The sequence below is a fragment of the Brachyhypopomus gauderio genome, chromosome 16 (assembly GCF_052324685.1).
Source record: "Brachyhypopomus gauderio isolate BG-103 chromosome 16, BGAUD_0.2, whole genome shotgun sequence".
Lineage (NCBI taxonomy): Eukaryota > Metazoa > Chordata > Actinopteri > Gymnotiformes > Hypopomidae > Brachyhypopomus > Brachyhypopomus gauderio.
In genome coordinates this window covers 19,005,856-19,032,815 of record NC_135226.1, presented here as the reverse complement: position 1 = coordinate 19,032,815, position 26,960 = coordinate 19,005,856, and the positions used below count along the sequence as shown (strand labels likewise).

General features: G+C 46.5%; 2 protein-coding genes across 3 annotated transcripts; one reads left to right on the top strand and one right to left on the bottom strand.

Annotated features, from left to right (window-relative positions):
- Nucleotides 1-4,197: 4,197 nt before the first annotated feature.
- Nucleotides 4,198-15,624, bottom strand: zc3h4 (zinc finger CCCH-type containing 4). The gene is made up of 14 exons (XM_076976310.1): nucleotides 15,344-15,624; nucleotides 11,339-11,570; nucleotides 11,124-11,231; nucleotides 10,708-10,969; nucleotides 10,426-10,574; nucleotides 10,211-10,307; nucleotides 9,986-10,122; nucleotides 9,512-9,613; nucleotides 9,202-9,313; nucleotides 8,903-9,012; nucleotides 8,342-8,802; nucleotides 7,883-8,196; nucleotides 7,472-7,714; nucleotides 4,198-6,979 (listed from the first exon to the last, which is right to left on the bottom strand). The coding sequence occupies exons 1-14, from the start codon at nucleotides 15,421-15,423 to the stop codon at nucleotides 5,373-5,375; spliced, it is 4,014 nt and encodes a 1,337-aa protein (XP_076832425.1). The 5' UTR covers nucleotides 15,424-15,624; the 3' UTR covers nucleotides 4,198-5,372.
- sae1 (SUMO1 activating enzyme subunit 1) lies at nucleotides 14,354-25,791 on the top strand. 2 transcript variants are annotated; one of them, XM_076976304.1, is made up of 10 exons: nucleotides 14,354-15,095; nucleotides 17,552-17,654; nucleotides 18,028-18,139; nucleotides 18,266-18,439; nucleotides 21,225-21,370; nucleotides 21,572-21,680; nucleotides 21,776-21,881; nucleotides 23,526-23,670; nucleotides 23,757-23,826; nucleotides 25,290-25,791. In XM_076976304.1, the coding sequence occupies exons 1-10, from the start codon at nucleotides 15,041-15,043 to the stop codon at nucleotides 25,380-25,382; spliced, it is 1,113 nt and encodes a 370-aa protein (XP_076832419.1). In that variant the 5' UTR covers nucleotides 14,354-15,040; the 3' UTR covers nucleotides 25,383-25,791. The 2 variants fall into 2 exon arrangements, with proteins under 2 accessions (XP_076832419.1, XP_076832418.1); XM_076976303.1 differs by lacking the exon at nucleotides 14,354-15,095 and having other exon boundaries at nucleotides 15,645-17,654.
- Nucleotides 25,792-26,960: the final 1,169 nt, after the last annotated feature.

Genomic DNA, 26,960 nt, shown 5'->3' with positions numbered 1-26,960 from the left:
GTCTGTCTACAGTATGTTGGCAATTAGTCTCATTTCAGACTGCTCAGTCGTAGCATTACAAGTGCTTGCATGTTTTTTTTTCCGTTGCTGATACGGCATTGTGGTTATAGCTAATTAAGCACACGACTCCACTCTGCTGTAGGTCTGCTCAGTGAAGTTAGGGCAAATCAAACATGCCTTTTTCATTTATAGACCATACAAAGAGTCTAAAGCAGCGTCTAATAGCAATACGTAAACGTTTATTTGTGTTTAAAACATAATGAGACAAAAAAACTGGTGGTAAACAACCAGGAATTATTTGTAGGCTACAAAGTGCAAACGTGTCATCTGGATTAAAAATTGGACATATACGAGCAAAACCAGACTGAATCTTGGCTACTCATGGTCCTTTACAAACGACCATTAAATATCACCGAAAAAAACAATCAGGTTTTATTGTTTATTATTATCTGCAGAGGTGTCAATTCCAGGTTCAGAAAGTAAAAGTCCTCACCAGGATTCCACCAGGTAAAATTAGTGGAATCAACACAATCCAGGAAGCCTGAGCAAAATCCTGGTGAGGACTTTTACTTTCTGAACCTGGAATTGACACCGCTGATTATCTGAAAGACACACCAATTCATATCATAATAGTATTTCTTTCAAATCTTTACTGATCAGGTGTTGAACAGTGATGTTTATGTCAGATTAATAGTCTACTACAGTCTCATTCTAAAGTCTAAGTTCTAAAATCAAACTTAAGTTTCAACTTCTTAAGATTCATCATGGTATCAATAATAGCCCATAAATTGCGTTGGAGACACAGTAATACTCTTTCTCGCTCGTCAGCCACTAAGCCTAGCTCAAGCTCTCCATTTCCTGTACTGCCAGAATCTGAAGGTCAGATTGGAAACCCAAGGCGACCCGGAGCAGGTCCAGCCGCTGGTCGGCCTTGACGTGGTGGACATCCGCCCCCGTACAACGCTGCCGTGCTGGAATAAAGCCCTCAATAAGGGCCTTTGTCGATTTGACTGCCTTGACGTATACTGGCAACAGAGTATTCAACTGGAGAATCCCAGTAGGACAAGTGACCATGCAGAAGGAGAGTGACCTCACCAGGAGGAATTCTGGGAATTCAGTGAACAGGACCATGTGGTTGGTGTTAGGCCTGAGGCTCAGAACCAGGAGAGGGTGTCACACCATCCAGAGGTGGAAGATAGAATCTGTAACCCCCTTCTGTAGGACTATATAACACACTATAATGTAGGGGGCATAGAACATATTTATTCCTCTAACATTGAAATGAAATGTGCCATATTTTGTCAATTGTGATTTTTTACACCCCAATCGAAATTTGTCCTCCGCTTTTAACCCATCTGTGCAGTCAGAACACACACACACACACTAGTGATTACTAGGGGGCTGTGGATCACACGTGCCCAGAGCAGTGGGCAGCCCTAGCCCGGCGCCCGGGGAGCAGTTGGGGTTAGGTGCCTTGCTCAAGGGCACCTTAGTCATGGCCTGTCTGGGAATCGAACCCACGACCCTCCGGTCACAAGACCAGTTCCCTAACCGCCAGGCCATGACTGCCTGATCACATATTCAAATGTTTCTACATTTCCTCTTCATCTGTCTATTCCGTTTTTAAATGGTGGTAAACTCTTCTTTACAAATTATAATATCGCGGATAATGAGGGATACAATTATTGGTGTGAGGATGCTGTAAACATCTTAACCCCTGGCAGACATGTGATCCCTACACAGACCGTTTCTGACAGAGTTGGATTCTGGGAATTTATCAGACATTCATCCCACAAGCCATCCTTCACCCTTCCTTAGTGCTAAACTCAGCCTTGCTGGGCACCGGATGAGGGTACACAACAAAACACACAGAAATAGAACAACACAATGAGCCGGACAAGAAGGTTAACACAAGGATACACTGAATCCAGCCCACTCACAGATCATACCACTTTGGCTAATAATTGGTTAGAGTCAGCTTGCTCCCCCGAAAGTGCGACTACAGCGTCACAATCACAGAGGACCTGGGAAAAGCCACATCTGAACAGGAAAAGAAACTAGCAGAACTCATGGTCCATTTAACACAGACAGTTCCCAGGAGACAACGTGGTGGGGGGGGGAAGTGAGTCCATATAGTAAGACATATTGTGGGAAAAGGGAATCGTTTTAAATGTCATGTAGCAACTAATAGTTCTTATTCTGCGTTCTCCCCAAGGCTCTGCGCTGGCTAGATCTCCAAGGCTTCTCTACAAAATATGCGCAGTACACTTTAGTAAGTTCTGGTCGCCACCACAATCTTAGTGTCCGACACCTAAAGTGGAGGCCAAAGTACTTAAAACTCTTTTAAACTGTCCTTAAAATCTTATAATCTTTGTTTAAATTATGATATTGGAGAACCTTTACAGTCAGCATTTCACTATTATTTTTTAGTAATTTTCAAGCATGAACATAACATTGCATAAGCTTTCATACATTTGTCCAATTCAATTTGTCATCTCAATGGTGAAATGGGAGCAGACCACCACCTTACATTAAGATAGACTCCACTCAGTGGCCCAGTTCACCGTGTACTGGGGTTTATTCCCACCAAACGAAGCCACGGTTTGTTTTCAGGCTTCCTGAACAGACACGGAGTCTCTGTTCTACTGCTGCAGAAAGGAATCTTCTCAGGAAGGAGGAGAAGGGAGCAGGCAGAGAGGGTGGAACTCCTCAAACAGCAGGAAACGGGGTGGGGAGGGACGGGGGAGGTCAGGGCTGAGGTTGCACGGGAGGCACAAACAGGACGGTTAAAGACATTTGGCAAGATGTACGAGACTGAATTTAGAGACCCAGAGAGCGTTTAGCCCCTGATTACATTTCACCGCTCATGGGAGACCATTTCACCCTTCCTTAGAAAATCGATTTTACTCAGTGATTAGGTTTATCATTTGGGTCCAGAAAACCAGCGCATGTTGCATTATTGTAAATGTATAAAAATCCCAAATCTCCCACACACCGCACTCATCAGGTTTGGTCCAAATGATGCTGTTGTACACAGATACAGGACAGAGAAGCTTCTTTCTAATCCACACTGAGAGTGATGGACATTAGGCACAGAGTGCGTGTTATAAATATTTGGATTTTGTGTCATCACATGGCCCTATAGCACTGAATAAAGTTAATCAAACTTTCAAAGCATCTAAAACAATTTTAGACTCTTTAAAAGCATTCTTTAGAAGGATCTGCAAATCTGGAGATAGATAATTAGCATCAAATGAGAAAAAAGACAGCAACGCTTCTCAAACACTACCACTGTAAGTAAAAGGGGCTGACCCAGTTCAACTGTAAGAAGATCAAGAATGCTAAATATACTCGAGACTTCCCTCTGTGTCACGTTGCCTTAAGAGGATTATGGGTAAAAATAAATACCAGAGAAATCTTGTGAAGGCTCTGCTCAGTACCTTTAAATCAGGAATGAAAGGAAAATACTCAGACTGTGGCACAAGCTCAATTCAGGAAAAAAAAAAGCCTTGCGTGCTAGACAATTACAGTTCTGGAGTTTTGAACAAAGGAAAACAACCAAAACACTTTATATGCTCATAAAACAAATTTAGCTGTTTTTCTTTATTCCAGGCAAATTCCCCTCTGCTTAAAACGATCACTCCCTCATAATCTGAAGCAGGCAAATATAGAGTAGTCCAGGGTGTTGATAGGCTTTGAATACATTAGTATTCAATATATATTGCATGCAAAAGAAACTCAAAACTACTTTGGTTTTTACAACAAACCTTCCTATAGTTAATGATCAAAATATAGACTGACCAGATGCTTTTTGACTGATCTGGCCAATATAAAGTGGCTAGAACTGGGAAGATTTCTCAATCATGGTGTACGAGAAGCAAGTCAAAAGGCGTTTCTTAGCAAATGAATCAATGCCAAAGAAAACTTGATTGAGGAACTTCTTTGTTTTGAAGTCAGATCGGTCATTGTGATTGGTCTTGATGCACAGATTACTGCTGGGAAATTGTGATGGACATGAATAGCATGATGAGTAACCCATGATCCGGATGGGAGAACACATGCCCAGGAAAGTGGAAGATGAGTCATATATGGGTCAAAGAGAGAGGGAGAGAAAACTGTCAGATTAAAGACAGCTACGAGGAATCATCACAACCATTCTTAGCCTTATTACACAAGTATCAGAGTCCCAGGCCTTCCTCGTGTTCAATCTGATGCTGCCTTTATTCAACACTTCACAACCTTACCTACATTGAACGGTTACAAAATGTTACCTCTTGTCAAATATGGACACTTTTCAATATACAAAGCAGTTTTTCCCCCCCAAGGGCAAACCTAAACAAATAAAAACAAAAAAAAAAGTTGATTTGCTTATGTTGTCCTCATGAAAAGTCGCTTGTTCCGGGGCAAGGCGGAAAGAAGTCTTTTTACTGAGAGACAAACGTATTACATAATCATCTCTCACTCTTCAGCTCCCGTATATCAAGTCCATTTACACTGCAGATGGGAAAAAAATATTTATATACTGTACAAATATGTATATAGAATGATTCGTTTCAACTACAATGTGGACAAAGAAAAACCAGATTTCTCATAAGTATAAAAAATAAATTAAAATTTCACGTGACAAACACTTAACAGGGTTTTCGGGTTATACAGTTGTGTTACTCGGAGTAGGACCTGAGAACCCCAAGCACGAGAGAGGTGCCCACGAATGGCCTTTATAAAAGAAAAGAGGAAAAAAATAAACAACAGAAGGGCCTGGACCGACCCGGGCACAGACCACTGGAGAGCTAAAACAGTTTAAAACAAGCAAAATCGCCGACAGGACAAAATGCAGAAACGCGACGTTGCCAACATTGTCCAGTTAAAGCGCAGGGGAGGCAGTGCGTGCTCCCATGGGCTCGTCCTGATGAGAGCTGACCATAGGGGAGAGGGGAACCAACCTGCCCGTGCAAGATGGCTACGCCATTGGGGGTCGCCACAGAGAAGGGCTGGGAGTGCTCTATGGCAGTGTGTACGGGTCACCTTCCAGCTAGATCACTAAACCAGAGCCCACGGCAGCAGGCCGCAGACTAATGAAAACACATGTCCTTTCGAAAGCCCAGATTTATTCTTACACTTTGAGAAGAATTTAAAATGAACACATCTTAAATGTTTTCTCATTTGGTTTTAAAATAGACATATTTTATAGCTATCCCCCCTCCCAAAATCATATATCCTCGTCGTTTTCCTTTCCAACCCGTCCCAAGTCCTTAGAAACGTCTCTGTGAATACTGTGACGCAGGTACGTGGTGTTGCAGTGGGACTCTCCTGGGCATCACTGAGGCAGAGCGATCGCAAAGCCGTACGGCTGCAAAGCTCGATTTCGGAGTTCACTGACAGAAGGGGGAGGCGGTGGGGTCGAAGCCTTTGAAAACGTCCTTGAGCGAGGCACTGTCCTGCTCGGCTGCGTCCGGCTGGGCGGGGCTGCTGCCGCCAAACGGGCTGCCCGTGCCGCCGGGCTTGCCGGCCTGCTTGACCACGCTGAAGAGCGTGGACACGGGGAGGTTGTGGACACCCGCCGGCTGTTCCGCAGAGACGGAGCCGCCCTGGCCAGACTGGGAGGGCGGGCCGGGCGTGGGGGCTCCGGAGGCGGCCACGCCGGGGGACGGCGAGGGCTTGGGTCGAGGCCGGTTGTAGCTGTTGTATCGGTCCGTGGTCTGATCGCCGGTGCCCTTTTCCGGCTCAGGCTGATCCAGCGCGGACTTACGGACGAACAGCGGCTCCTTTGTTTTGGGTTTGGCCGGGGCGGAGGCAGCGTCCGTGGGTTTGGGCTCGGCGGGCGGGGCGGAGGCCTCCGAGCTTTCCGGTTTGTCCGAGCCTTGTGTGCGCGGGTCGTACAGGCTGATGCTGCTCAGAACACTACTGCTGGCACCGGCGCTGCCGCCCCCCACGCCTCGACCGGCCCCTCCTGCCGAAAGCAGCCGCGGGTCGTAGGGCGCGATCGTGGGCGCCGGAGGGGGCGGAGCAGGGGGGCCGGGCGCCGACGCCGAAACCGGCAGAGCCGGAGGTTCCGAGGGTTTCATGGCGGATTTCTGCGGCTGAAGCCGCGGGTCAGCCGCGGCCTTGCGGGTCACGCGGGGGTCCGCAGGCTTCTCGGCGGGGACGGATGCGGGGAGAGCTGGCGCCGGCGTGGACTGAGCGGGGCCCGACGAGGTGGCATTAACGGTCTTGAGGATACGAGAGAGCAGCTCAAAGTCCGGGAGGGAGGAGGAGGATGAGGAGGATTGGCCGGTCTGCTCGGGGGGCGGGGCCGAGGCAGGCATGGCGGTGGGCATGGCCGTGTGGATCTGCTGCTGGGCACGCGACAGCCGCGGGTCTATGGAGGCGACCGGCGGGATGCCGGGCGGCAGCGGGAGGAAGTCCTGCTTGGGGATGGGGACGGGGATGAGGTCTTCGGGACTCCACAACACCACCTTGGCGAAGGAAGGCTTGCTCAGCACCACGTCCTTCTTGATGTGACTGAACTGCTGGAGCTGAGAGCGGGGGTCACGGAGGGCCATGCCCATCAGCGGATCCAGAGGGATGGGCACAGGCTTGTCCCTCAGCATCCTCTCCCCCTCCTCTTCCTCAGTAGGGGCCGAGACCAGAGGGGGGGGCTTGTACACAAGCGGAGGCTCAGGTTTGGGGGGCGCGGCGGCCTGCCGGGCGAGGCGGGGGTCGGCGGGGGCGGATGGGGAGGGCGAGGAAGAGGGGTTGTGCTCGGGGGTCTGAGAGGAGTCTGTGGCACGCGCCAGTCGAGGGTCACGTGCCAGTCTGGGGTCCGCAGGCCTGCTGGGCGTCTGGGCCGGCGAGGCCTTCTGCAGCCGAGGGTCACTGGGGGCACTCTCGGCCTTCAGGGGACCCTGCGTTTGACTCTGCTGCCGTAAGGTTTTCAGGATCGATGTGACGCTGCCACCACCATCCTCATCTTCACTGGAATACCAATTTGCAGAATCACCTGGAATACAAAAGAGGCAACAGAACGCTTAATAAGAATTTGAAGATCCAATTTAAGGCTGTCCATCTAAAACAGAGGCAGCAGCTGCAAGGGCTTCCTGACCAAGAGCAGCCTCTTCAAAACTAAATCAAAAAACGTATTTTTGTGTATATACCAGTTTTTTTGTTAATCACATGTATAATAACAATGTGGACCATAGGTAAACGTTAAAAGTATGTGTGAGGATCAGAAAGCACCAATAATAAGCCAACTCCACTTCAACACGCATGCCTCAAACAGGCTTAAGAGGGAAAATCTTTGATTAAATGTGACGAAATTAACACCCTTTGGGCAACTGAAACATTTTAGGGAGACACGTACGTTGCTGCATACTTTTGTTATGCACTTTTTCAGTCTACAACACCAGCGCTGCTTTAACGGCGTTTGAGGGAGGTTTGACATATCTGCGTAGTATTTTGCATTGTGGTGGGACCTGACGTGGGTTGGCTGTACCTTCGTTATCCCTCTCTGTGCCTCCTTCGGCAAGTCTCCTGGCTCGCTCCTCCTCTTCCTGCTGCTTCTGTTGTATCCTCATGAACAGCACACGTTGAGCTGGGGGCAGGAAGTCTGGGACCGTTATCCCAGACTGGTTCGCCGAGCCCCCATTGGCCGGGCCCTCCATGTTCCCAGAGCTCTGGTTCCCTGAGGACTGATCACTAAAGTTTCCACTAGCTGCCTTGTAGCCTTGTAGTTCACCTATGACCAGAGGCAGAAAGTAAACATCAAATACTGAAGAAATGTACACAGTAAGACTCATCAATTAAACACCCCAGTTTGCACAATGCAACACTTAGCGGTACAGTCAATTTGGAATAAGCAATGGTGCGGTTGTCTGCACGGCTATCCCCCAGAAGATCAGCTCACCCTCTGGGCCTCCCCCTTCCTTTCCGACGCTTTGCTGCTGCTGGTAGAAATTGTCGTAAAAATTGCGACCGGGGCCAGTGCCCGGGGGCATCATGGGCGGGTTGGGAGGCCCCTCTCCTGGGCCAAAGTTCGGCATCATTGTCGGGGGCCCCTGGTTCATGTTCGGTGAACCCATGGGTGGCATGTCATGAGGTCCATTGGGCCCCATGTGTCCAGGTGGCACTGGACCAGGGAAATGAGGGGCACCAGGTGGTCCTGGGGGGGGACCCGAGGGTCCTGCAGTGCCTGCTGCAGCAGCTCCAGTGTTCGGACATCTGCATAGACAACAAATTTGAGTGGTAGGTCATTTTCTAAAAGTGTCGACCAGCAGGAATTTACAAACCACGTATGTACAGGTCACGAAAAAGACGACGAAACGTGCAACTGGCCCAAGGCCGTAAGAAAGGAGCGAGGACCTACCTGACACCCAACTTCTGTGCCAGCTGTCCGGTGGGTTTCACCACAATCTCAAACAGGGACGGGATCTTCTTGCCCATGTTGCCCCCACAGGGAGGTGGAGGACCCAGGGCTTGTGGAGGTGGACCGTTGGGGTTTGGAGATCCCTGGAAGGACCCTCCATCTGGGCAAGGTGCTGGAGGTCCAGGGCAGGGTCCCGGTCCCGGTCCTGGTCCAGGCCCGGGCCCGGGTGGAGGTCCAGAGCCGGGACACAGAGGCCCGTTAGGGGGCATGCTGCCCGGTGGCGGGGGCCCGGTCATGCCAAAGTCCATGGGGGTAGAGGAATCAGGGGGGCCTGGTCTAGGCGGCGTGGGGAGGAGGCCCACCCCAGGCGGGGGTTTGGGTAAGGGATTGATGCCCTGCTTTTTCAGCTCCTCCACTTCCTTCTCGTCCTCGGCACCAGCCTCCGCGTCCTCAGCGAGCATCTACAAAAACAGGGAAGCACTCAGCATGGGGAAGGGGGCAGACACGAGGAACGAGGGCGACACACGCGACGCACGTTCGCCACCAGAGGGGGCGCCTCACCTTGTCCAGGAGTTCTTTTGTGTCGTCTGTGAGAGGCTCGTGGGAGAACATGCAGTCGTCTCCGTTCACACAGTTGCCTGTGGTGTGGAACAGCTTGCATGGGAAGTCCCGTGCTGTCGAGTCAAGGAATATTCTACACCAATCTGAGGGTCAGCTACTGAGACCAGAACCACAAGAGCAACTTACGACATTTTTTTGTTTCATCACTATATCAACGATTTTGGTTAGTCTACTAGCAAATGGTACAGTTCATAATGAGTGAGTGAAATGGTGAATGAAAACCAAACAGGGCAGGATATCATGCATGTAGGGGCAGTTCTCCGCCCGGGCACAGAAGCCAGTGATGTAAAACTTGCACAGTTCTTTCTTCTTGGGCAGCTCGATGTCGTGGCTGAAGTTACAGTGCTCGCCCTGTTGATCACAGGCAACAATAACCACAGTAGTTAGCATCACTGGTAAACACTCATTATTGGGGATTAGTCTAATTGATCTCATTTAATACACTGACCTATATTAGAGTAGAAAGAAACCATTATTTGCCAACAAAGCCCCTGCATAATGAATTTAAAAACGACGATAAAATGACGCGCAGTGTGTCTGAATCCTTACCCATGTGCAGCGGCCCTCGATGTAGTACTTGCAGATGGCTTTGCCCTTCTTGTCCTGGCCGTGCTTATCCTGGTCGTGTTTCCTCTGGCCGCCACACCCATCCTACACAACACACAGGGAGACCGACTCATCACCTGCTGTTCTGAAAGGTGGATGGACTAGAGCAACAGCTGCCACACTGGACTTTAACAGCTGCCACACGAATTTAACTGCTGCCACACTGGACTTTTAACTGCTGCCACACTGGACTTTAAACAGCTGCCCTGCTGTTCACGCACTGCCCTCAACATACACAAGCCAGGCAGCCAGGATAACATTATCTAATCTCAAAAAGAGCAGGAACGGCTTACAAACTCAGAAAGCTGTCTCAGTTTCCAAGTTGAAATGGCATTCAAATGTTCCCACAAACATTTACTGAACTATGCAGTCGAGTGCATCTGCTTTAATGTACTGTGGACCAATTCTGGTTCTTACCGTCGCGTCCATATCACCGTTATTGTCTTCGTCGTGGCATTGGTCTCCTCCGCGGCCCCTCCCTCGATTCCTCCCTCTGCCCCGGTTCATGCCTCTCCCTCCTTTGCCCCGCCCACGACCCCGCCCTCCTTTACCACCTACAAATAGACAAGAGACTTTGAATAAACATGCTCTCTAGAACCAATTCAGCAACTTACTGTTCGGAAATTAATTTTTAAAGCTCACCACGCCCTCGGTCCTTGGATTTCCTATACTGGTTAAGTTCTTTTGAGTAATCATCATAATCATCATCCCCCATGTTGTCATAGTCATCCTCACCATACTGTGAAGTACAATTGCAAATTTCAAAAACCTCGAAATTTGTGAACTTATCAAAGTAAGAATAAAAACAGCCTAAGTCGGTCATCTGTAAACATGTTAATTGGCGAGCTGGAACCAACCTCCATATCATCTCCGTACATGCCATCTCCTTCATCGTTCTCTACTCCCATCTTCCCTCGTCCTCTTCCTCTGTTTCCTCCTCGACCTCCACGACCCCTCATGCCTCCTCTGCCACGCCCCCTCTGGTTCTTCATTCGCCCTTTACCACCTGTGGAGGGGGGGGGGGGGGGTTTAACGTCAAAACAATCAGCACTCAAAACCGCCCGCTTTACCCACAGGAGCTCGTCCTCTGGATGGCACGCGAGAGGCATTCGTGTCTTTCCAGGAGGGCGGATGGTTACCTCTGCCACGCTGGCCGCCCGGTGGCCCTCCACCACCTCCACCACCCTCTTTGGCCTTGCGGTACTGGTTAAGCTCCTTGGCGAAGTCGTCGTAGTCGTCTTCGACCATGTCCTCGTCCTCCTCGCCCTCGTAGTTGTCTTCATCGTACTCGTCGTAGCCGTAGCCCTGTTTGTCCATCTTCATGTAGTTGCCCTTCTTCGGCAGGGGACCCCCATGGCCGGGAGGGGGAGGAGGGGGAGGAGGGGGGTAGCCTCCGTGAGACTGAAACACAAAGATCACCGTCAAGGCCCCAGCCAACTGGAAAGAAGAGGCTTCCGCTGCTTTGACATCTACGACGACTTGACAGGAAAATTTTAAACAATTAAGGGGATTACATTAGTAAAAAAATTAAAAATAAGCAAAGTAGTTGACTCACTGAGGGTGGGTACTGAGGGCTGTATTCACGGTATTTCCTCTTCTCACTGGGACTGTAGTCCGAGTCGTCGCTGAAGTCCGAATGATCATCGCTGGACGAGGCATGCCGCTGTAACACACACAAAACAGACTTTAACAACGCTGCAGACCGACACACACACACATACACAGCGGACCTACTCCAACGCGTGGCGCACCAGCCACCCGGCTCAATACCTTGTGTTTCGATTTGCGCCTCTTTTTGGACCTCCGTTTCTCCTTCTCCCGCTCACGCTCCCTCCTCCTCTTCCTCTTGCGGCGGTGGCTCTTGTCCTCGTCCGAGTCGCTGCCGTGACGCTCCTTGCTCCGCCGGGGCTTCTCCTCCACCTCTGGACCCTCAGCGCTGGGCACCTCCACCTCTCCTCCATCGTCCTCCAGCTCACCCTCTTCCAGCTCCTCTTCATCCCGCCTGGAAGACGCACACACACACACAGCTGGACAATCACTAAACTGAAGCACAACTCTTATAAGAAGAGGGAAAAAGCACATATAAGATATTAAACACTGTCCCAGGAAATAACAGATACCTGAACCATGGACATAAGTGTATTAAAGTGGTTTTGCACACATGATTATGTTTCGGTTAGTTTAAGGGTCTGATTAAGGGTCCTTTTTGTCATACCTGACACGTACTGTAATTTGCATTTTGTCAGCTTGTGCTAACAGGATGTTATTGGGTTGGCTCAGACTACCCTGATGTGATGACTTTTGACTGCGCAAGAACAGGATTTTCCCTGAGTGAAACATTTACTACAAAGTTGTGTGACACTAGTTTACTAAAAGTCCTATTTATCTCACAGTGTAGAGAATCCAGAGCAGTGCCATCACACATTAACAGCCACAAATGCTGGTCCTCTCTCCAAAGACTAGAAGGACTTAATGCTTTACTGAACAATATGCAAAGACCAGACTGACGAGGGCACGTCTCAGATTCCTGAAACGGGATTCGCAGTCTGGAAACCTGTAGAAAATACAACTGCAGCAAAGGTATAGACCCAATAAAAGTAGCAAAGCTATACTACTGGAAACTTTTCCTTCAGCTTTCAGGGCTGCACCAGATTGGCACAGATTTGTAATAGTTCGAAGATCTGTCTGTCCATCTAGTCTGTGTGTTGAATGATGCAATGTACCAGTTTGGTTATGCCACATTGGGAGTGTCCAATATCCTACATGATAACACCCTGAGGAACAGTACATACAAATGTTTCTCTTAAATATAAAGCTAAGAAGTAAAATACAAAAGCATACGTGGTATTGAAAATATTCACACCACCTTAAGCTAATCACAAATCGCAACTGCAGACTATCCTTGTAATACTGATCACCGTTAAACAATCCAGAAGCAAATATGAAAGTGTTTGTCTCGGTAGGAAAGAGTGATCCTGTCACTACAGAATTCGGTCTGATGTGGATATGGACTAGTTCTGTGACACAACTGTGTCATATCACCTCTAAGAAACGTTCAGATAACTTCTGAATAAGCTCAACCATGTCTGCTCTTCTGAAACGTTGGCCTAAATAATACATTACCACGTAGGCACTGAATATCTGCTACACCCAAAACTGATTTCCATTTTATTAACACTAGTCATTCAAGTAAATGTGTCACTGAACTATTATTTGACAGACCTATTAAAGTCTTATCAATAAGAATAACTAGCTCAGTAACGTAGCGGGCAACTAGGACAACAAACAAAAGAAGTAATTCTCAAATACTTAACTTCTATTAACTACAATCCCCTGTCTGTTCACCCTTGTCACTGGGGAGCTGAAGAAACCAGCTTCTTGTATTTTAGAAACTTTTTGTATTTGTCACTGTAGTCAAGGACATGGCAACTTTATACACACACCTCCATTCCTAAGACCTGAAACTTGATACTTTTTACGTCATACAATACTCCAATCAGTCCAATATGCCTTGTTTGAATTACAACTGTATGAAAATGATAAGGTATTCAAACGTTTGCTGCCACAAATAAATCCACACCTCTCCCGATAACTGTCTTTGCCTGTGAGGTTGCCTGTACTGTGCTGATTGTGCCGTCCTATAGCTCTGGCTGCCTAAAGCCTGCTGTGAACTGAACAATTTTAAAGTGTTCGATTTTAAAGTAACTCAAAGGAAATGTTATGAAGATTTAGCTAAATTGTGTGCTTGGTCCTATAGTGAGCTGAAAATCTATACTGTTAGATATTTGAACATAATTGCATTTAACATAAAAATGTCATTGTGACATTAATGTAAGTAATGAGAGGACAATTTAGGATCTCTTATCATGCAGTTAACTCTTGAGTGAGAAGCTTGGAATAAGGTCACCCTAACAAAAAAGTATGAATAATCGATTTAGAGAATTAAGGCATGTTCTGATATAGTACGTTCACATTTTCATGCAATGATAAGAGCAACACTAATCAAACCAGACACAAGGACTACTGCAACTATACAGAGCAACTGAATCTATGGCCTCTACAATTCTAGGAACTGAACATATCCATACTACCTTTCAAAAGCCACAGAACTAAACATTTCTCCATTGTTATGGATCTCATGTTGCAATTAAGGGGTGATAAGTAATGCATTGGGTGTAAAATCACAAGATTTGGGAATCAGTGAAATTGTGAAACTGGTGTTTTTCTTTACTTTTAGGACCTTGAATGCTTTTGAGACTTTGGGAAAGCACTGAACCAAGAGGGTGTTTGTGAAAATACATGCTTCTCCTGAAACTGGAGAAACCGGTCTAACGTAATAGGAGTTTTAAATAGTTTTCAGTTTCCATATAGCTATATATACACAGAAAGATATACAGATATGTGTAACTTAAACGTAACTTGATGTTGAGTTTACATAAAGTAGGGCACCTAAAATACACCACAAGGAAGCACTAGGGAGGGGGAAAAAAGATGGCTAGTTACCTACTTTTTGCTTGTAGGGGAAAAACTTTTTTAGAAATTGAAAAGTAAAAACAAAATGGGGGGAAATATTGTTTGATGATCAATACAACATACAAGATAGCCAATTAATTTTGCTAAAAAAATAAAACTTACTTTTGAATTTAGCTTTGCTTTCGATTGTCTCCATATTATGCAAATATTCTTATTTAAATCTGAACGTTAATGTCTGAAAATACTACGCAAATCAACACTTCTTAGGGCCTTGGCCAGTGGGGGGAAAAATAGTGCGTAACTCATTAGCTACTCGGCTAGCTACTTAGCTTAGCTACGCACTTCGATGGCTAGTTAGCTCGCTAGTTAAATGCTAACGTATAATTTAGCATTAGCACGAGTCGGCCAAATTATATAATGATTAAAAAACTTAAGATTTATCTAAATCAGACTTTACGGTTCGTCCCGGGAAACCGCGACCGTCGGTAACGCGTTTTCGTGGTTAAAGCACCGACGTCTCCTCAAATGAAGAAGTGTGTCGGGCCGAACAAGAAACCCCCCCGGCTACCGTTAGCCACCCACAGGACGCGGCCAGCCGCTCGCTAACGTGGCTAAACCGCACTATTAAAAGAGTCAGAGTCGTTTTGTTGGTTTTTTGTCGTTACTTTGTGCATTTTTTTTGACAAGTCCGTCGGCTAACGTTAGCTTTAGCCCTGGCTACGCGACGCTAGCTCAAGATAGCACACACGACTAACGACACGGCGAGGGGGACTTCACCTCAGCCGCCCCGTGAAAGCTCGTCACGAACTCAAAAAACACTCACACAGGCTGCTGTTCTGAGGGAAGGAAAAAGTAAAAGTGAATTAAATTAAAAGTAACTAAAATTCGATTAATAAACTGTAGCTCGCTGATAGTGGAATGAACTAGCTGGCGTTTTACTCTCACTCTCTCTGTCGACCATTTTTTGGTTCTTGTGAGGAAGACTGAGTTACGTGATCAATGTTCTTTGCACGGTGGCCATTTAGTCCCCCGATGAAGGCAAGAGCTTCGCACCGTGAGTGGTAATTTTTTTTTGGTAAATTCTGGTAACTTTTCAACATGTCCCTGATTCGGGTAATGACCTTCCAGACTGCAACGTCTCAAGATGGCGTTCGTTACCTTGTTTTCCCAGAAAAAAGGAAGTCGACTTTTTAATCCCTTTTGAAAGAAAAAAAGCAAAAGAATACCCATGCTTTTTTGTGTTTAAAAAAAAAGAAGCAAAGGATAAATAAATAGTTGGATAGAAATATGATATTACTCGACCTTTCATCAGTGAGAAGGCTGTTGTGTTCGTGGTTGGCTGTTGGGGAGTTTGGATGGACAGTCATGCTTTCCACAGCCATTTCCTCTAACGTACTACATTCAGTGCGAAAAAATCGACTGGCTTATGCGTTACTTGACTTTGATCTACTTGTTGATTGATTTTTTAGGAAGAGTTTCAGTTCATAGCAGTTAATTCCCATTAACAGTTTTAAAAGAGAAACATGCTGAAACGTTCCTGAAGTTCTCTCCGTCCTTACAGTGGCGATGTGAAATGAAACTCGCTCGCTCAAAATGGCGGCGATTCTTCTCCGAGGAGAAGGGGCGGAGCTACCCGAACGTGACGTCATAGCGGAAAAGGCCGATAAACATTCGAAGGGAACGCAAAAGGGGGTGGCGTCAAATTTAACGCGCTCTAAACGGAGTTGCCTTGGATACGACCAATAAAGCAGGCTATTGTAATTATTCAGACCGTTAGCTACTCATTTTTTCCTTACCCAATTATTTTTAATTATTAATATTTAATATATTATATATATTTTATCATGTGTTAATTTTGAAAGTAATTTGACTAGAAAAGATATTGTAGGTAGTTGTGGAAATACCTGAAAAATCAATAATATAATATTTTGTTTGTTGGAGTCTTGTTGGTTCTGTTTACAAAAAGCTATGTTTGACGGCATGACCTTTTCACAACCCCGTCTCTCACACTGTTCACACATTTACTCAACTCCTCAAACCCGACATTGTTTACTATGCACTTTGCATAAGCTTGTGCACTCTCTGAGGCTATGAAATAAGACATTTGCAGGCTTACTAAGTTATCAAACATTACTAGGTAAACATGTCTAGGTAACCTGAACTGAAAAGATCAGCCCTGCCTCCAGTTGGAGCTGCTTGGAGCAGCTGTAGGGGGCACCTACCAGGGGGGAATTCTTATGAGATGCTAAAATCACCTCAAATAGGTCCTCTCAAGGTTGCGGAGCAGTAGATCTACTCTGGCCGCCCCAGATTTCACAACACCGCACCTTATTGCAAAATTGTACTACCACTGGTATTTGCAACATTGTTCTTTTGGTCACTAAACATATATCATGACCACAGGTGAGGATAGTGAAGTAGACTGACCCAGTACACAGAAAGCTTAGTTCTAGGACTAAGATCCTGCTTCACCACCACAGATTGATTCAGAGACTGCAAACACCATTGCTGCTATCCTGATACATCCAAAGGAGCTGGTCCACTGGTCCATGACTGAGATCTTAAGCCCCACTGTTGAGCAGATCCAGTGTAGACATTTCTTCCTGATGAGTGTGACTGCCTAATAACTGAAGTCCACTATCTCCCCACTATCTTTTTAAAAAATATACTTTCACACCTTTGGCATTGTATCCATGCCTTTGGGCTTCACCTACAGAAATGTTATTAAAACAATCCGATTGTAGTATAAAAGTAATCATATTTGTAGGTATAGTTTGCTTTTCCTGTATTGTCAGGGATATTATAATTTATAACTTTGTTGCTAACTGCCCACATTCCTGTCTGAAGCAATTTGCTGTCCTGTGCCGTGGATGATTGCACAGACGTTTTGAACTTTTTGCGTATTTTGTATTACGGTAATGAATTAAAACGAATTCATCAACTCAAAGTGTGTTCTTGAGTAGGCCTACATTCAAAATATGTACACACACACATTGTATTTTAATCTGTTTGCACCAGAGCGTCACAGGCCTGAATGAGTCAAACGAGAAAGAAAGAAAACAGCTCACTAATGTTTGCTGTCCTGACCACTACATTGGCCAAGAAGTCAACTTAGGGAGAATACTCTAGTTTACAACGTATATAAACACGGTTGTCAACATACCCACGGGTATGCTATTGTTATGACCCAAGGGTGCAGCCTAGACTTTTGAAACGTTATTTCGCAACCCACAAAGGAACATCGGCTAATGGCTGTAAAATGCGAACTAAAAGTAAAGTTTGACTGTGCTTTTGTCATCGTGTCAACCCGGGTTCATGTAACTAAAGCCCTTTGTTGTCCGCGGTCGCGCGCGCGCGCCCTCACGTCATCATCATGCGCCTTTTTGAATCGGACCAAGCGGGACTTTTCTCTTGCTTTGAATGGACGTCGTCAAAATCTGAGGAAGTTCTTTAATACGGCGTTTTTTTCCTGCGGCATTTGTGACGATATATATATTTTAAAATATTTAGAAATGATTGACATGATCGAAAAGGAGGACAATGTTATCACGGAGGAGGAAGCTGCCCAGTATGACCGGCAGATTCGCCTGTGGGGTCTGGACGCACAAAAGAGGTGGGAGCACGATCACGTTAGCCCGATCACGTTAGCCCGCCTGGCCAGCAGGAGTCCGGCCTGCTCATCCATACACACACGATCCCCCCTGTAGCACCGCGTTAACGTACAGTACGACTGTAATAACACACTGATGTGAAATGAATCCACTTAACCGGCTGTGAAGTATCGCTGTGGTCTCTACATGATTGATGGCTGGAGTTAATAAGCTCACCGAGCTGATGGATGAGTTTACTGCCCCTTCACTTGCGTTATATTTAAGATTATTTGTCATAAATGATTTGGAAATCTGTTATAAAACGTATATTTAAATAAGAATATGAAGGTTGTTTGTGTTGCGTATGAATAGTAATACGTAGGTTGTCCATGTCAGGCTGAGGGGGTCCCGAGTCCTTCTTGTTGGACTCAGAGGTCTTGGTGCTGAGGTGGCAAAGAACCTTATTCTGGCTGGAGTGAAGGGATTGACTCTCTTGGACCATGAACAGGTACACGTTCCTAATTCCTCTTCCACTCTTGCACAGTTAAACAATCCCTAGTCCAACAGCAATAAGGAACGTGCATGTGCACAGCTGGGAATATAACCCCTTGTATCCACTTTCCTGCACGTTCAGGTCACTGAGGAATCCAGACGAGCTCAGTTTCTGATCCCGGTGGATGCAGATGGTCAGAATCGGGCCCAAGCGTCCCTGGTGCGGGCGCAGTTCCTCAACCCCATGGTAGATGTGAAGGCAGATACCGATCAAGTGGAGAGCAAGTCCGACGACTTCTTCCTTCAGTTTGATGCGGTGAGTGTCATCGTTTGGGTTTGGCCGCACCAGAGCAGATGTTCTTCTGTCGGTTCGTTGCAGTGATGGTTTGGATGAGCTGTTTTTTAAAGACCTATGCAAGTTCAGAGTCCCTTTTGATGACAGGCTATTGAGCAGAAAACAGTATGCAAAAACGGTACCGATGCTATTTACATGCAGGCACTAGATAAGTGATTCTCCAAGTCAAACAAAGTTATCACATTACATCGAAGGTTTTGGTCCTACGTTTGGTGCTTTACGTTTCATTAAATGGTTTGAAGACATTCAGAGTGAACAAAACATATTTACTAATGGTGTTTTAGGAGGTATGTCATCCATAATGCATGCCTAAAAGTGCATTTCAGGCATAAATTGGCTTAACAGTGACTTAACAATTAAAGTAATAAATGAGTTATTTAAAGACCCAGGATGTGAGGATGGTTTGGAAGTTTTACCTTGCCTTGTTTGGTATTCAGTGGCATCTGTTTCTGTATTTTTAGATTTTGCTAAAACAACACATTATTTTTCCTTTTTTTCATTTCTATTAAGTGCCTGCTGTTTCCTTCCTGACCACTAGGTGGGACACTTATTCCATATTTCTGTTGGTGTTTGTAATAGAGGTTTGGATATGACTGCTTTGTTTTCACAGCTATTATTCACTGTTTGCAAGATGTGTTTCTCCTGAAATTCGAACAGATGTGAAAATATGAGTGTTAAAAACGCAGCGTTTTATATGTTGTAATAGAAGGTGATGAAACAGTGTAGTGTTTAATAACTGAGGAGAGAGAATCGTGGATGTTTTTGTGATATCAGCGTTAAATAGGAATAATGAGCATTACCCTTGTGCAGTTTCAGACACAGTTGGCTGCAGGCCAAGAAACAATGTGGATTTCCTTGGTGTATTGATGCTGTTTTGCTCAAAAACTGGACTTGGGGCCCATTGTTGTTTATGAGTGAATTTATCATCAGTCAGTAAATGTTCAAAGTGCATGTGAGCTGCCTCCCAACCCGTCTGTGTTTGCAAGCCATCAGAAATCTCCCAGTGGGAGTAGCAGGGAGAGTTGAGGCTGGAAAGAGATGTTGTGTGTGTGTGTGTGTGTGTGTGTGTGTGTGTGTGTGTGTGTGTGTGTGTGTGTGGTGGGGGTGGGGTGGGATGGGGTGTCTAGCACCGACAGTTTCGTTCTTTCATCTTCAACCATTGATATGAGAGAGATCCTCGTATGAAGAGAGGTAGGCTGCACTGTGTGTGAAGGGCCGTGCGTTGGTGACGGGGCGTCTGCTGTTTCCCACTGTCTGCCCGTGACTGGCAGCTTTTACTCAAGGGGAAAGTTGTTCATTATGTAGATGAATTCAGTCTCGCGTCTTCAATGGCCACCTGTCTTCAACGGCCGCGGCGCGACGTGTTAAAGCGCCCGAGTCTGTTAGCAAGGAAAGAGGAAGACAGCTCATTAACCTGATGTATTCACGTAGGATGGGACGAGGGAGAGCCTGCCGCCTTCTGTCCTTCCTAGCTATGATTAAATCATAAGCTTCTCCAAGGGCTTTTACATCAGTGCGTTTTTAAGATCATTATCTCCGCTCCTAAGAAAAATGACATGTGGAGCAGGTCATCTCGGAGCGCCTACATATTTATTTTAGTTTCTCTCTTTCTTTATTTAAAAAAAACATTTCCTCTAGATGTCACTGTTTGATTATTGGGATGTGGTTGGGTTATGGCCCAGACCGTGTGACAGAGGAAATGTGTGTGTGTGTGTGTGTGTGTGTGTGTGTGTGTGTGTGTATTTAAGGCCCTGATCCCTGGTTTCCTTTGTTGCGAGCACCCCTGTCCTGTTTGGTCTGCGTTAACGACAGTGGGTTAAATGTCACGTGACACATGTCCTCACAGCCGCCAGAGCATACGTGTTCTTTTCTGAAAAGCATCATCAGAGCTCCTCGTTGGGTTACGTAACATTCCTCCCGTGTGTTTTTTGAATATCTTGATTTTAACGTCCTCGGCGTTCAATGCTTATCAGTTAATAAGGGCCTCACGGGTGTTCAATCTAGAGAAGTAAACAACAATTGTATGACCGTAAACAACCTCCAGCCTCAACTGATAAAATGACGGTGCACTCTGCTCTGCTAGGAGCCAGCGCTGTTCTCTCCATGGCCCAGAGTGTATCAGCATCTCCAGAGTAAATAAAACACCACCCCTCCATGCCAACACGTTCTTATCACCCAGTCAAAGTGGGAGAGGCCTGGCTCGGTGTATGGGATATGGTGGGCCGAGCCCTCTTGTCACATATTCATTATTATATGCACTCTTTTCTCTAAAATATCTGAATTTGATCGACAGGAAAGTACACTGTGGTCCACACACACACACACACACACACACACACACCCCTCCCCTCTGTTGGTACAAGTTATAAACCGGGAGGCGGATTATATCATGAATAGTAGTTCATGTTCTGTCTGGTTTAGAGAGATAACGAAACTTCGACGGGATGGAGCACAGATGATAAGTTCTGAATAAGGATTTGAAACACATTAGCTAACATGCAGTGAGAGAAGAAGTCCTGAAGCTGATAAGGAGAAACTGGTGACCTTAAGAGATCACCAGAGTCGTTAAAAGGTGACCTCTACAGAGGTCACGCTGATCTTACATATTCAATGGAAGCATAAGTCCAAAATCGCACTGAAAACCGATGAGTAAAAACAAACTTCAGAAATATTAAGTAGGGAGGTTGTTTCCTTGTTATAACCTGTTATAACCTGTTGTAATTATTGGGAACTGTGCTGCTTCTAGGTTTGTCTGACGGGCTGTTCCAGAGACCTGATGGTGCGCGTCGACCAGCTTTGCTCGCCTAGAAACATCAAGGTCTTCTGTGGGGACGTCTTTGGTTACCATGGATACATGTTCTCGGACCTTGGCCCGGAGCATCACTATGTGGAGTATGTAACTTTCCGCTTTGGAACGTGTGCTACTGCGTACGAAAACGTGTGCTACTGCGTACGAAAACGTGTGCTACTGCGTATGAAAACGTGTGCTACAGCGTGCGAAAACGTGTGCTACTGCGTGCGAAAACGTGTGCTACAGCGTGCGAAAACGTGTGCTACTGCGTGAGGTGCTGACGTCTCGCCCCTCACATTCAGAGAGAAGCCGAAGATGGTGAAGGAGCCTGATGAGGAAAGTGGACCCAAAGATGGACCCAAAGTGAAGAAACCCAAAGTTGACCCTAACGAGACCACCATGGTGAAAAAGGTATGTTCGGAACGTTCGCCTTCATCGTCGCCCGACGCTCAACTGAGCTCGTGGTCCGTCGTCTCCATTCACGTCTGTTCTCTCCCCGTATGAAGACGGCCAGTTTCTGCTCCCTCAAAGCGGCTCTGGAGGTGGACTGGGTGAGCGAGGAGGACAAGGCCAGCCTGAAGCGGACCCCGCCGGACCTGTTCTTACTGCACGGTACCTGAACCCCCCCCCCCCCCCCCCCACACACACACACACACACTCTGGTCTGGCTCTGTCCAGGAGGAGCAGTGTAGCCCCGCCTACGCGTTTCCATCATCAGCTCTCTGACCAGTTAATCTCCACTGAGAGGGTGCACATGAATTGTCTGTAGACTGTATTCATTACTTCACCAGACACACACACACACACACACACACACACACACACACACACACACACACACACACACACACACTGTAGTCACAGTGGAGTTAGTTAGTGTTGGCTCAGGGATGTGATCAGATGACTGTGTTTTGCATAACCTAATATGTTTATTTGTGGGTTGTTTGTACGTCAGTGATGCACTATGGGTGATGTTATAGCACATTGAGACACATGGCGCTCTTTCTCTCCCTCTCTCTCTCTCCCTCCCTCCCTCCCTCATCCCCTACTCCATATGTCAGGTTTTCTCTCTTTTGTCTAATTATGGAAAACGTCGAAATCCTGTTCAGTGTTTGGTTACACTGGGCATGTTCCACTGACGAGCGTTAACCATTTTCTCTAATGAGTCTTTTTATGCGAGCTTATCTGTCGTCCCCATAGAGGGCATCTCGTTTTCCATCACTTGCTGCCCATGGCCAGTCATGTGCGGTGACTCCGAAAGCGAAAAACACGCCGTCTCCGCCCTCGTCAAAAAGGGCAGCCGCGTTGGCCTCAGACGCACCGGCAGGCCCCTCCTCCTCAGGGCAGTCGTGAATCAGTGGAAAGAAAAACATGTCCTATTTGTGTGCCGAGCAGCGGGCGGTTGGAGACGACATTAGAGCGCCTGTACGTGCGGAGACGCAGCCCGGCAGCTTTTGAGGAAGAAGCGTTTCCTCCGTCCCATCTGGCTGCTTCAGCGGAGGGCAAATCTGCTCCCTCGGGGGGGCAGATATTGTGTCACTAATATGAATCTTTCCTAAACCTCGGTGAACGGTGTTTGATGTAGTTTCCACAGTGTGGGAGAGCTAAAAACTTTTAAAAATAAACATTTTTGTGCAGCGTCTCTTGAGTCTCTCACCACTGACTCTATATTAAAAATATAAGCAGTTGTGAAAAGAGATAAACAGACACCGATACTTATTTGATGTATTGACATATGGATCAGAAGCGCTGGTAACTACAGTATCCTGCCTAAGCTTGTCAGGCAGCTACGACTCTCAGAGGTCAGATATGCAAGCTGTTAGTTCTTGGGGGTGAAACCAGTTGAGAGAACGTCTCTCGAAGAGAAGCGCTTGCCCAGCTGAAGGATTTTTTTGTCTGAAACTTCCTGTTTCTCCAGAAACCACACACACACGCGCACAGACATCCACACACAACATACACATAGTGCCTGTGTTTGTTTTCATGTCTGTGTGTCTGTCTGTCTCTCTCTCTCTCTCTCTCTCTCTCTCTCTCTATATATATATATATATATATATATATATATATATATATATATATATATATATATATATATATATATATAAACAAATATGTAAATGTCATGGGTTAGTGCTTGGTAACATTGCCATCAAAACCATCAAACAAATCCAAATCACAAATCCACCAATGACCAATCAGCATTGTTTCCAACACCCGCCCACTCCAACACCCCTCTCCTCCTTCCTGATCCCACAGTGCTGCTGAAATTCCGGACAGACAAAGGTCGCGACCCTCACCCGGGCAGCTACGCCGAGGACTCCCGCCTGCTCCTCCAGATCCGTGACGACCTCCTGGAGGCCATGGGCGTCAGTCCGGACCTGCTGCCCGACTCCTTTGTCAGGTGCCCCACCGATCCGGCCCGGAGTGGATGCCACCAGCACCGGTGTCCCCAAGCACTGACCTGCTGTGTGCGTTCTGTCTTTACAGCAACTGTTTCTCGGAGATGGCCCCGGTGTGTGCGGTGGTGGGGGGGGTGTTGGGACAGGAGATTGTCAAGGTAAGACCCCACACACCTTCTGCAGCAGGGCCAGTGGCAGGGAGCTGCTACAGGAACACGTGGGGCGTGCACAACGAGACACGCTCATCAACGTTTAGCATCTTTAAGTCTATGTAGTTGATTTTTATTAACTATAACTTTGCTTTTGTTTTCATATAATTTTTTTTACATCGTATATGAGTCAGTCTCATCCCTCAGTAGAAGAATTACTTAGCAGAGAGAAAATTACTATAATAATAATAATTAAAACCCTTGGTTATATTTATGTAGATACAGTATATATCCTTATTATAGATATACTAGAAACATTTATTCACAATTGGTGTAATGTGAGGAGATGGGAAACCCTGTGTTATATGGAGATGGCGTCTCCAGGTGTAGTGGTTGTAGCTGTTTGGTTGCAGCCAGCTGATGATTCGCCAAACACGTAGCCAATCAGGTGAGCTTCGGCCACGGGCACGCGTCCTATCACAGTGGTTCATGGACGGATAAGTGTGTGAGTTAGTTTATATAGGATTTAAGTGTTTGACTTTTTTTATGTTTACAAAGTATATAAAAGTGGGATTTTGTTTAGATTTCTCATTTATGTTTATTTATTTATTTTCACATCATTCTGTGAATTGAGCATTTAAATATCAGCGTAATGAGCCAAGCTCGTATACATTTTTCTATTAGCAGCTAAAGCAGTTTTTTCATCATAAAATGGGGCAAATCATTCTTTTCTCGTGTACAATGGAACGTTCCTGAGATGAAAGTGGCTTTTCTGATCAGGGTCTGTGTGGACCATATGGCATCTGCCCTCGCCGTTGGAGTCTGGGATCTGTCCAGACCTTTTAGCTGCTGACACATTTCAAATGCCAGAATCGAAGAGGTAACATTCTGGTCACTGATGAAATCCAACTCCGGCTGTTTGAAATGTTAGCGCACAAGTCCACACAGGAATCAAAATAGTCTGAGCGAGCCACGCCCAGCGAGCGAGCCGCACACGGGTAGTTGGGTGTGCGGTGGTCGTGTCTGAGGTGGTGTTGAAGCTCGGTGTCGGCCGTGTTCACGCAGGGTGCAGGTGAGGCACCGTCAGCCTCGCGTAGTGCTCTGTAGGTCCCGGCGACCGACGGAGAGTGACCTCATGCCTCAGACCGGGCCGTGCTGGACTGGTTCTGGGGGAGGGAGTGTACAGCGTGGCTTCACGGGCCTGGACAGGCCGTGGACCCACATGGTGGTGGAGTGAAGCCAGTCTGTCTGGCCGTCTTTTTGCATGATGAAACATGTTGCAACTCCTACACGGTGTCCAGCACGTCGGCCGCCATCGTCAAGCCAAGCGCCAGTACCGCCAGTCACACGGGCCACTCTGGCATCTCATCTGGGACACATGAGTCCTCATGACTGCTCTGTGTGTGTGTGTGTGTGTGTGTGTGTGTGTGTGTGTGTGTGTGTGTGTGTGTGTGTGTGTGTGTGTGTTTAAGGCGCTGTCCCAGAGAGATGCCCCACACAGGAACTTCTTCTTCTTTGATGGGCTTAAAGGCAGCGGGGTGGTGGACTACATTGGAACCAAATGAACGCAGAGCAAACCAGGAGACGCGTTTGAAGCGCAGGCCCTCAAAGCACCATGGGAAACGGAGTCCTTTTAAGTGCTGCAAAGAAGCAGAAATTCTGGCTGTTAATGGACTGAAATTTTCAAAACTGTAAGCAAAGCTTTGATGCCAGGAAGATGTCAGGCAGGTGGTCAGAGTTGGGTTCTTTTTTGTGTGTGTGTGTGTGTGTGTGTGTGTGTGTGTGTGTGTGTGTGTGTGTGCGCGCACCCGCGCCCACGTGTGTGTGTGTGTGTGTGTGTTTATATTCTCACAAAACACCCACTTATATCCTTTTTCTCCTCACAGTTGTGACAGTCAACAATTTACATGGCAAATTTTGTGATTTTACATTTTGTAATTAAAAACATCAAATAAATAGTATGCATATGGGTGATCAATGTTTAAAGCGTTATTTAATCATCTGAACTTTTTTTAAAATTTATTTAAGAAGCTGTATGTTTCCTCCTTACTATTATATATATATACACACACACACACAAACACATAAATACATACGTGCATATATACATACATACACGCACATGTACACTCACAGTATGAAGCTTATTCCGCAAGGGAGAGTTTCTGGATGGCACAACAACACGTCACGTGGAAGCCGGCAGGGGAGAGGGGGTAAACACCTAAGGGAGATGAGTTCATTGTTTGTATCAAGAAGACCATTAGCGGTTACATAACTCATTTATGACCTTCACCGAGGTGAATGTGGTGACGCAGATTGGCTGCGTGTGCCTGGTGACTCACCGGCAGCAGAGAAACAATTAGTGTTTTGATTGGGCCGTTTTTCCTCTTAGCCGGCGAGTCCTGCTTCTCTGGTCGGACCTGCTGACATTCCAAGAAGTTTGAGTTGGTCAGTACACATTGGTGTACAGGAGACCAATTTTGCGTGATTGCAAATGGCTTAAAATACAGTGTTGTTTAAATATTAATGGGAAATGTTAATATATGGATTACTGATAATTGTGCAATGTATATGCAAATCGAGTGCACAAGGAGGTCGTTGCTCAGTAAACATGGCCTAAGCGCCAGACAGACATTCAGCCAACCTGTAGCCGACTGGTTAGACGGGTCTGGCCGGTGCCATGGGTGTGTGCTGGTTTCTCTCGCGGGTGAGAGTGACTTCATGCCAGTCTTGGTCAGGTTTCACAAATGTGGCCACAAGTCTGGCCAGCAGTTTTGCTGCCGTGGAGTTTACATGGAATTTGAGCTATTTAGTGTAAAACCTGCTCATGTTAATGCATATGTGAACTGCTGTTTGTAATAGTAATAAGTGCATTTTAGTGAAGGGGCGTCTCACAGTCCTGATAAGTTCTCATTTTCACTTTGGTTTGGTAGTTCCATCTTGTGCAATGCCCAGTTAAAACGCTGCCATTGGCTGTAGCTGCAGGAAGCGTAGGCTGTGATTGGTCCTCGTCCTGCTGGAGTGCAGTAATGAGAACATGTCATTTTTGGACTGGACACCCGTCAGCATGTCGAACTCCTCCACGTACGTGCCGAGCTCTGTCTGTCTGTCTGTGTTGACATGCGTGAAGCAATGTGGGGATT

Bases quoted from the DNA above. Each gene is read 5' to 3' on its own strand.
- zc3h4 (XM_076976310.1), bottom strand. From the start codon at position 15,423: ATGGCTGTGGAAAGCATGACTGTCCATCCAAACTCCCCAACAGCCAAC. The intron at 10,308-10,425 runs GTTGGTTCCAGC...TGTACTTCACAG, and splicing joins TGTACGGAGATGATATGGAG to TATGGTGAGGATGACTATGA. The intron at 8,197-8,341 runs GTAGGTCCTCGC...TTGTCTATGCAG, and splicing joins GCACAGAAGTTGGGTGTCAG to ATGTCCGAACACTGGAGCTG.
- sae1 (XM_076976303.1), top strand. From the start codon at position 17,290: ATGGCTGTAAAATGCGAACTAAAAGTAAAGTTTGACTGTGCTTTTGTC. The intron at 18,140-18,265 runs GTACACGTTCCT...CTGCACGTTCAG, and splicing joins CTCTCTTGGACCATGAACAG to GTCACTGAGGAATCCAGACG. The intron at 23,671-23,756 runs GTGCCCCACCGA...CTGTCTTTACAG, and splicing joins CTGCCCGACTCCTTTGTCAG to CAACTGTTTCTCGGAGATGG.